Source organism: Parasteatoda tepidariorum, chromosome 4 (genome assembly GCF_043381705.1).
Source record: "Parasteatoda tepidariorum isolate YZ-2023 chromosome 4, CAS_Ptep_4.0, whole genome shotgun sequence".
NCBI classification, from domain to species: domain Eukaryota; kingdom Metazoa; phylum Arthropoda; class Arachnida; order Araneae; family Theridiidae; genus Parasteatoda; species Parasteatoda tepidariorum.
The window spans coordinates 65,380,882-65,391,736 of NC_092207.1; the positions used below are offsets into that span (position 1 = coordinate 65,380,882).

The window sequence follows — 10,855 nt, forward strand, 5'->3', positions numbered from 1 at the left end:
AATATATGTAAATGTGTATATATATGTGGATATATCTGTATATATTTATTTATTTATTTTAAGTAAAAATATATTACCGTCGAAAAATGCTTGTTTTAGACTTTTTAATGTTACGTGAAAATGTTTACTTTGCACATTGACCACACTACAACATTAAATTCAAAAGAATAAGATTGAAATGGTTATTGTTTTGTAGACGTATATACATAAGAAATTCTTTCATTTTATTTTATTACCGTCATTGAACAGTCGAACTAATTTTAAGCTTACAACTACCAATGTTCAAATCCGTAGGTTTATAATTTTGAACTGGATCCAGAAGACAAAGGAACTCGTCTTCAGGAATTTATCTTCATGGAATTTATCTTCAAAATAACTAATTATCAGAGGAGTTTATCTTCAATGAGGATTTATTGATGGGACTAATCCGTTTTTACGTTGCATGTTGAGAAAAACCGTGAAAACTCCTAAGTTACTTTGTTGACAAGGGATCTCTAACCCATGATTCGTCTACTACTGAGTATATTTTACTTCAGCACTGTGGTTAGGTATTCAACTCATTGGGTGGCGAGCGCTTAATCCCTTGAGCCACCTCGGCTCGTGAAATACTTTTTAAAAATAAACAAACAAAGAATTCTAAATTTTGGTTAATTTCTTTGAAAAGTGATAAAAATTATAAATGATGGAGTAAACAATTTAAATTTCCATACCAGCCAAATCATAAATAAAATGAAAATAAGTGAAAGTTAATCTCTTGAATTACAAGAAAAAGCGATGCTCTGATAACTTATAAAAGTAGATATAAGTGAAAAGCTTGAGTGCGTGAATACCTGCATAAACATGTATTACAAAAAAAAATGAAATAAAAAGCTTTAAAATTTACATTTTTAAAGTAGACTGAAAAGAATAAAATAATTAGTTTTTTGTAATCCTCAAAGCTAAAAGCATAATTTTTTTACTAAATTTTTGTCAATACCGGAACAGGAAGCTGATTAAAAAAACCTGCATTACCTCATTAAGAAGCGTAATTTTTAAAAAAAAAAATAGTTCTGTTAATAATAGAAATAGTCTTAGTTCTGTTTTGCTGTTTTTTTGGAACTCATACACAGACTCTAAGAGAACACTCATACATGTATTGCAGCATTGCCATCAAAGTTACCCATAGGATTGGCAAACATGCAGTAATAATTTAATTTAATGTCAACGAAGGAAAAAAAATTGACATTAACTTATAATCTCTGCGAACTAATTAACTTGGAATCTCTGCAAAGAGAAAGAAGATTTAAGTTAGTAGGCGAATTTTTCAACTTATCTGGCTGAAGACTGATATCGGTTCCATCTCTTTCAATTTTGATCAATAATTAATTAATTCCTTTTGGCAAAATATATTTTTGGAAGACAAAATCGAAAAGCATTGGAGATATCTCTTTCATATTATACTTCTATCATCAGTGGAAATTCCCCATGCCTTTTGATAAAGCAAACTTACAAATATCTTTCAAAAATAAAATTACTTTCCTTTTTTATTTTATTTGAAAATTGTAATTTTAGTTCCAAAAATCTTCAGTTAGTTTTATCACTTACCTTTTCTGTTCTTTTAGTTTTGGTTGTTTACGATTATTGTTAGATGAGGTAAAGCATTCTAAGCTTTAATTTGCGATAAACGGCAACAAAGTTTGCTTGCATTGTATAAAGTTTTTTGTTTTCAGACGTAGATCTCTAACTGAAATTTGAATACTCTAGCTAGGCAAAATTTGGTTTTGCCTCAGTAATTTCCTTTTGGTGATAATATAAAGATGTGTTCTGCCTGAAGAGGTTACAAAGAGACTAGAATCATTTCGTCATCTAGAATAAAGTTCCAGATAAAATGTTAGCTCACTATCTATTAAAATATTTGACGGCAACTTCAGTTTGGCTGTAAAGTGACAATACATTCAAATCGTAAAAGCACGGAAGCGATTGAACTTGAATTGTCGTAAGAATTATAGTTTTAAAATCGAATTTTAACTCAGTATTGTAATGTGCAATACATTCAAATCGTAACAGCTGGAAAGCGATTCAACATGAACTGTCGCAAGATTTCTTATAACTTTAATTCAGGATTTGTTCCTTTAAGAGATAAGTCTGCGAATTATGTTTAGAATCCTTGTAGTGCTCAGATGTTGAGTGAAGATTGTATCGCCATCCCGAAAAGAGCTTGAAATAAAAATTTGAGTACTCTAGAAAGTGATCTTTCCTCCTATTGACGTAAAAGTCAGTTAATGAAAACGTAACAAAATGGTAATGAGAATCACTTAAATAATCTTTGCAATATTTTTTATTTTTTCTTAATCATTTTTTTGACATTTTTTAACACAAGGGTCGCAAGTAAGTCCTTTACCACATTGAGGAAAACTCTCCGATACTCTTGGTGTCAATCTATTGTCAGCTTCAGCAGAGATTTCTTCTTCCGGTTTAGGTCGAGGATCGCAATCATCCCCTTCATCTGAAACAATGCATGGTATTTAAACTGAGAAGTAACAAAAGTAACTCAACAGTGAAAAAATTTGGCATGTATAGTAACTCAAAATGTTGAAATGGAATAAAATCAACCTTGAATTAATAAAGTTGGATAAAATTTCAGAAGAACGAAAATAACTTAAGGTGATAAAATGGATGCCTCATTACAACTCCCCGAATGGCAACACTAGAAAATCGACCAGTGATTGCCGCTAAAAATGTCACATGCCAAATCTAGCTGAAATGGCTCAACATAGAGCGCTTTTAAGAACGGAAACTGAAATAACCAGAGAGAGCATTCTCACCAAATGTAATCTCTTCCGAAATTCANAAATCTAGCTGAGATGGCTCAACATATAGCGCTTTTAAAAACGGAAACTGAAATAACCAGAAAGAGCATTCTCACCAAATGTAATCTCTTCCGAATGTCACCCTATCAGCTGCGGCAATCTCATACTATTAAGCTAGGCAGAAGTGAGTAGTCTTTGTCTCCATTTTAGTATTTTGTCGAAAGCGCTTTTTTTTCAAGAATTTATATATTAGATATCAGTTTTAGAAATTATATCTTAAGATTTTATACTATAGCACATTTCTAATAGGTTTAACGAATTACATGTCATTTATTTGAATTCAAATTTATTTTAATGACTTAGTATTTACTAAAAAGATGCAATTTTTTTAAAAAGAAAAATTGTTATATGGATTTGAATGATTGTTTTGAATTCTTAGAATTTTCTGCATTTGCAATGTACACAAGTTAGTAGCGAGCGAAGCGAGCTTGGTTTGCGAAGCAAACCATATAAGATTGCGTAGCAATTTTCGGGGTTGGCGAGCGTTAGTGAGCAGGTGGCGCAGCCCACTAGTAAGATAATAATATTTTAAAACGAAAAAAGATAATAAATACAACCTAAAAACTGTACAATATAAATGCATTAAGATAAAGGATTCGAATAAAGTACAGGGTGCTTATAAAGTCCCGGACCCATTTCGATGTTTAATAACTCATAAAATAATAAAGATAGATTAAAATTAATAACATAAATGGTTAGAAAGACTCAAAAAGTTTCATGACTCTTGTCAATGAACGTCCACGTGTGCCCCCTTCGTCGCACGGAGAATATCAAGTCGATAGTCAATTTCACGCCAGGTAGCGGCCAGCATGCCGGCATCCATAGAGGCTATTGCGGTTTTAATTCTGGCATTTAGGTCATCAATGTTCGACACGATCCTCCTGTAAACATTGTCCTTTATAAATCCCCATAGAAAAAAGTCCAGCGGCGTTATATCAGGTGATCTGGGTGGCCAAGGAGTTGGACCTCCTCGCCCAATCCCTCTTCCTGGAAAATGGTCATTCAAAGAACTACGAACGATGATACCCCAATGAGGTGGTGCGCCATCTTGTTGCAAAAAGACATGTGGCCGAAGCTCTTCTAGTTGTGGAAATAAGAAGTTTTCCAACATGTCTAAGTATATAACTGATGAGACCGTTTTTTCTGTTAAAAAGGAAGGCTCAATGACTCGGTCATGCATTAGTCCACACCACACATTAACCTTTGGGGAATCCTTTTGTGTCTCACGGTATTCATGGGAATTTTCAGATCCCCATATGCTCACATTATGGTGATTAACAATGGCAGAAACATGAAAGAATGCTTCGTCGGAGAACATTATGTGCTTCAGAAAGCCTCAATAGCCTCTGTGGATGCCGACATGCTGGCCGCTACCTGGCGTGAAATTGACTATCAACTTGATATTTTCCGTGCGACGAAGGGGGCACACGTGGAAGTTCATTGACAAGAGTCATGAAACTTTTTGAGTCTATCTAACCATTTATGTTATTAATTTTAATCTATCTTTATTATTTTATGAGTTATTAAACATCAAAATGGGTCCGGGACTTTATAAACACCCTGTATTTTACAATTCTAAAATGAAATTAGAATTCCTGAAAAAGATACAAAATAAAAAGGTCTAAAAATGTTAAAATGCAAGTGTTGTAATTGAAATAGTGCTAAAGTGGCCCACAAGTACGAAGATTATTGACATACTCAAGCAGAGCATTAGGGCAATTGTAGATGTCCCTATGTGCAGAGTATATAGAACTATTTATTTATAACCGACGTTGAACAGTCGACCAGATTTTTGGTTTACGATTACTAATGTTCAACTCCGTAGCCTTGCAATTTTTAACTAAACTGACGACTTTTTAAAAATCAATATTGTTTTAAACGTTTTCCTAAATTATAATGACGCTCTTTAAACTTTTTTTAACAGGAAAACAGTTAGGGTTGAGAAAATAAATGCGAAAAGACATATTTTTTCCAAGAAATTAGTTCAAAATTTGGCAAAGAATGACACTGGAAGTCAGTTGTACCTTATTTTTCTTTTACGTCTTGATGCATAAATTCATGCATACTGATGAATATTCATTGTCGTTTGATTATGGGTAATAGTGGTCAGTTCGAAAATATAGTAATGTGATATTCATTTATTGAAAAAGTTTGAAAAAATTAAAAGCTGACTTTCTTTTATTTACGATTTCTATTATTAACAATTTGAAGCACCATCTCTTGAAGCATTTTTGAACTAAATACAAAATTTTAAGAAATATTTATACTCTGTATATATTATCTTTTTTAACCTTATTCCTACTATTTTAAATAGTTAAAAAAATCAGTATAATTTAGAACACCCTGTATGGGAAGGGTCACAAAACCACAAAATCAATTAAATGTATGATGAAACAAACTGAGCTATAAGTTGAGCAGAAATGATAAATTGAAAAACTATTGTTCATTTTAGCAAACATACTGTTTTGAATTATTATTTTAACTATGCCTATATATCTAAGTAACATTCACCATAATTTACGCTGGTAAGATAATAATTCAGACCATATTCTTTTCTTATTCTTTCTTATCTGGTGCCACCCATGAATGTAATAAACGCATTTGAATTAGTCTAAGCTTTGTTAAGATTTATTTTAGTTGTTTTTGATTTAACTACACCCTTTAAAATGTGTATGGATGTTCGATTCGGTACTAACCTGAAATAATACATAATTTTTAGACATTTTCAACACTGAATTCGGATGAGTATTATGCAAAACTTTTTACTGTGTACCGTAAGCAAATACTAAAAGGTTATGTTAGACTTGAGTAAAAACGATAAAGCTTTCGGTCATTTCGTATTTTTAGTAATAAGCACGTAAAAATGGATGGTGGTTATTACTACAAGCACATATAATACATATTATATTATGATAATTCGAAACTTACCTAAAACTTCTTCGCAGCTACCACAGCATGCACAGCCTTCTAAAACACGCCTTGTACCAACCGGACATACAGCTGGGGGGCATTCTTTTACCACCTTACATTTTGGCTTACAAAGAGCTGCATGCCCTACATAGGCAATGAGAAGAACTAAAAACAGTTCCTTATACATGATTCTATCTGTAAGTAAAAATAAAATTAGTTGCATATTATTAACAATTAAATCATCATTAACAATTTTCTGACACTAACTTTTTAGCTGTACATACAATTACAACCAAAAAAATGCAGTGTATGTTATTGGAATCTACTAAACGTAATAAGTAAGTGTGTGAGTATTATAGCTTGTAGATAACTATATTATAATAAAAGAAGAAAAGTAATAATTTTCTGACTTACAAAGATAATGATTATTTTTAAAATTTTAATATTTCTACTCTTTAATAAAATTATAATAAACTAAAAATGTTTTCTCAATTTCAGTATTGTTGATAAAGCTTGTGATTTTTAATTTTCTGAAATTTAAGAAGAGGAAAATACCGAAAAACGTTTACATTTAATTTTGAAAAACAGTACATTTATTTTAATGAATTTCAAAGATATTGTTTTCCTTAAAATGTCTAAAACTTTCGATTTCTGCAAGTTAATATAAAATAATGCGAACTGAAAATGATACTCCTTGCATAATGTTTTTATCTCCCTGTTTGTTTTTCGCATAAATGCTAAAATTTATAATTATTGAAATTATAAATTATGCAAAGAGAGAAAATTATCAAATAAAACATTTAGCTTACTCGAATAGAGCAAACATTTTCCTCGTAAAAACTAAATTAATTTTTAATATCTGAACCAAAGTGCTTCCAAATACATTGTTTGAATAAGTTAATATTTGAAAAAATGCTACGCGCAGAACACATTTTTCTTTTGAGGATTCAAGACCTCCTGGGCATAGACTAGCTTGCAGCTGGATTTTCTTTCTAAACTTAGCTTTTAAATATGCTTTTTAAACCTTGAGGAATAAGCCGCAACATTAACAACATATATGAAGATTAATTTATGTGCCATAATGAGATTATCAGTTCTTAAAATTGCAAAATTCTTAAGATAAAACACACAAATATCATTTAAAAATTAAAACCATATTAAATTTCTTTCTTTAAAAATATAAGTCAATAATTCCAATAATATATTAATCATCTTAAAGTACTTTAAAAAGTTTTATTTAACAATAATTTTCAAACAGCAATATTTTTTAATATTGTTTACATTTTTATGGGCAAAACAGCCTAATTTCGAAACTCTTAATTATAACAAAAGAAAGACCAAATAAACGCATAAGCAAGCAAATAAAAAAGATAATAAATTAGATACAATACGTTTCAGAAGAGCTGAAATTTGTTAAATATTGAAGTATTATACTAACTCGTATCTGGTCTCACATTTATTGAGTCAGTCTAGTGGAAATCGTGACCAAGATAAATTGTACGAGGAATTAATCAAAAATAATGACATTTAAGATGAAATCATGAGACAGGTGAACTCACGAGAATTTAGGTACATACGACAAAACTGAAATTTCATATAATCATGAATATTTTGTTTATCTAAAACTACTTATTTCCTTTTTGAGTTAGAAACTAAGGGGATCTAATTCATTTAATAAGTCCCACTAATTACCAGAACTAATTACCATAATTTTTAATTGCTTTGTGATCTTTTTTTGTGTGTTGTTTACTTAACTTTGAAGGCTCTTTTCTTTGTAGTCAGTTTTTTTAATGTTTATTTTTCAGTTAAAAAATCAAAAGAAAACCTATTAAAGGTAACTGTATAAAAGTAAAAAATAGAAACCTTAATTCTTCCTTTAGAAATTCACAAATTGTTAGATTTTTTTTCATATTTTTCAATTATAATGTGAAATTTCAATTCTAGGTTTTTTTTAAAGTGTAATTAAATATTCTGTAGAAGATTAAAGTTTGGAAAGTTTTAATTAAACCTTTTTAATATTATATTGAAGCAAAAATTCTCAATTTAGATCAAAAATTAAAAGCATTTATTGTTTCTTTTTAAACTTAAGAATGACTTATTGAATATTGTGATCATTTTCTTTACTATTTTTAAGATAAAAGAATGCGTATAAATTAAAACATTACGTGATTTTTTTAAAAAGTTTTAAAAATGATTTCTGGACCACATTAATTTAATAAAATATGCTCGTCACCCACAATTAGCACTACAATACTTAGAAACTTAAAATTAACGCTATAATTATGAAATTATTGATCTGGATATACAATGCTTTGTTAACAAAAACGCATTTTCTTTATTACCTGAAACAACGGTCAGAACCGGTTAGAAAGTTTTAGATGTGAATTAAAATTAAACAATGTTAATTCCTAATATTTTCCATCGGTTTTCCAGTGTTAGTCACATAAATATTGATTTATGACCAGTTATGTGTAAACTATTTCAACTTAATTTATGACAAGAATTTTAAAAACTATATATTATAGGAGGTAGTAATGAAATGCTTACAGAAATGTAAGAAATTTTTGAGGTTTATTTGAGGAGATTTTGAAGTGCCAAGTTTGATTTGAGGCTTATTCGAAGTTGATTTCAAAAACAACCTCAAAACATGAACCTCCCAAGGTGTATAATCAACCTATATGATGTTGTCTTATTCTCACTTGAGGTTGTTTTGAGGTAGGAGAAAATCTACGTCGGAGCAGCCAGCTTATGGTGGTTGATTTTGAGTTATAAGGATTATTTTTTCTACACTTCAAGCAAATTCGTATATTTAAGGAGCGAATAATTTCATAGGATCTAAATTAAAATTATTTCTGAGTTATATATGAGGTTGATTTTGTGAGATGCAAGTGAAGTTGAAATTGAGGTTTATTAATGAGGTCATTTTTGGGTTAAAACATAAGCTAATTTTCTATTTCAAATGTATTTTGCTACACCTGTCAACCTCAAAACAAGCTCGAAAACACCTTATATTTTTGTTAGGGCACCTACATATAAAAAAATAAAATCAGTTGTAAGCTCTATGAAAATTTCAGTTGTAAGAGAATCTCTCTGTTAAAAATTGAAAATAAATCTCATTCAATACACATTTTAATATTATAGAATAAAGGTTAATTAAAACAAACGCTTACAATTCTAAGGTACACTAATGGATACAAAATTGATTTATTCATTGGAAAATGCAATGTTATGCTCATATGAAATACTTTTTCATACAAAACATATTCATTTATATTAAATAAATGCTAAATGTTTAATCACAAATTCAATTTGTCTACATAAATAATATATAAGGTTAATATAAATGTGTCTAAAAATTTCTTATTAACAAAACAAATGGTTTTTGCTTTATTAATTTGAAATGCGTTATAAAAATTTAATTTGATTTGATGGTGCATGCAATCTCAAAAATATACATTTTGGAAAAAAATCAAGTTAATGACAAAACTTTGCTAATAAAGTATGAAAATTAACACAGGATAATTCCGGAAGGGATAACTGTTTTTGGACGATAACTCCAGAAGTTTTTTTAGTATTAACAAAAACTTCGTCTAAAACTGTTCAGAACAAATAGGAACATTTAGTAATATTAAAAAACTTGTTCACATCTAATTGACCGTTGTACATTGTTAAAATTTTCATTCTAAATTTATGATAAAATGACTGGCAGTAGTCTGGTCATCCAATTAACCGCAAAGTTTACGGCATAGAGCATGTTTTATTTTTACAGTTTTGAAGCTTTAAAAAAGAAATTTAACTGTACACAGGAGCTAGGCTAGACTTTAGGTACTGGGCATTGGAGAGAGAAAGGCTCAAATTTAATAACACTGGAAACTCTTCAAGTTTTGAAGGATATTTAAGATATATTGTGGTATTAATGATGGTACTCAAACCCAAATTCTGTCTATCATAAGACTGACAGATTTACCTTTTCAGCTATAACTCTTGCAAGGAAAAAAAAACGGCTACATCAGGGGGGCTTAGTTGGTACGTTAAAATTATGATTATTTTACCGTATTAAGAGAAGGCAGTTAATGAAGGGTTTTCTCCCTATTAACACTTTAATTAGCATCTTGTTTGTGCTTGACTATTTTGTTTGAATATGGTAACATAATAATTAAATTAATTGTCATTTAATCATTATCTCCGAGAAATTTCCAAAAATGTGACATACAAACTAAAATTACTGAAAATTCAATTCTTGAGTTTTTTTTCTTTCAAATTTTGAATTTCGAGAAACTCAAAATTTTAAATAATCCTTCAGAGACTGTCACTATTTTCGAAACAAATTGAAATATATCACAGAAAACATTCAATTTCATTACTACCATAACATTAAATTTTAAATACAGCATCGCAGTAACATTTCAAAGTGCATGTGAGAATTATAATACATTTTAAGGATATTAAAATTTTAAAACGGAAATTTAACTTTTTGTGCTTAGCATACCGAAAAACAATTAATAAAGCTCATGTTTCAGCATACACGCATGTATTAAATTCATGTTGTTGAGTTATACAAAGACAACTACTAAATTTGTAATGAAATTCCTCTTTTATGATTTATTGTGTTATAAATCATATATAAGCCAAAATACTTTTTTTGAAATGATTGTTTAATACATGAAAATTAATTAATCAAAAATGATGGTGGATGGAGTGAAAAATGTTTTATTTCATTCTTCTTCTTTATTAGCCCCGTATGGCCCGCTTTCTCAAGCGTTTTCCTAAAGGATTCCATATTTTTGGCCATGTTCTTCCAATTAATTCCTCATAAATTGGCGGCGTCTTTTTTTAGCAGTCGACCATCTGAGGTTTCGTCGACCCCAAGCTCCTGCTTCAGAGGAATTGGCCAATGAATATTTTCAATGTATGGCATTCTTTGTTCTCTCTAATAACATGACCAGCCCATTTAACTTTTTGGATTTTTATGTATTTGAAGACGTCGAGCTCTTTGAAGGCACGATAAAGTTGTAAATTGAGCGTCTGTCTTATAAAACCATCAGTAAGGAATAAAATATTTAATCAATTTTGAATTTTTATATATATTATATATA

General features: G+C 29.7%; 2 protein-coding genes across 4 annotated transcripts in view; both read right to left on the reverse strand.

The window, feature by feature from the left end:
* LOC107452389 (zonadhesin-like) overlaps positions 1–10,855 on the reverse strand; it is a 547,551-nt gene that overhangs the window by 200,183 nt on the left and 336,513 nt on the right. The window lies entirely within an intron of this gene.
* LOC107455496 (CCN family member 3) lies at positions 2,300–7,334 on the reverse strand. 3 transcript variants are annotated; one of them, XM_043054219.2, is made up of 3 exons: positions 7,198–7,334; positions 5,778–5,954; positions 2,300–2,485 (listed from the first exon to the last, which is right to left on the reverse strand). In XM_043054219.2, exons 2-3 carry the CDS (start codon positions 5,944–5,946, stop codon positions 2,328–2,330), a joined length of 327 nt encoding a protein of 108 aa, XP_042910153.1. In that variant the 5' UTR covers positions 5,947–5,954; positions 7,198–7,334; the 3' UTR covers positions 2,300–2,327. The 3 variants fall into 3 exon arrangements, with proteins under 3 accessions (XP_042910153.1, XP_015928565.1, XP_071036068.1); XM_016073079.3 differs by having other exon boundaries at positions 7,151–7,287; XM_071179967.1 differs by lacking the exon at positions 7,198–7,334 and adding an exon at positions 7,041–7,162.

Excerpts from the sequence above, each read along its gene's own strand:
- LOC107455496 (XM_043054219.2), bottom strand. The coding sequence starts at position 5,946 with ATGTATAAGGAACTGTTTTTAGTTCTTCTCATTGCCTATGTAGGGCAT. Across the intron at positions 2,486-5,777 it reads TAGCTGCGAAGAAGTTTTAG|ATGAAGGGGATGATTGCGAT; the intron begins GTAAGTTTCGAA and ends GCATTGTTTCAG.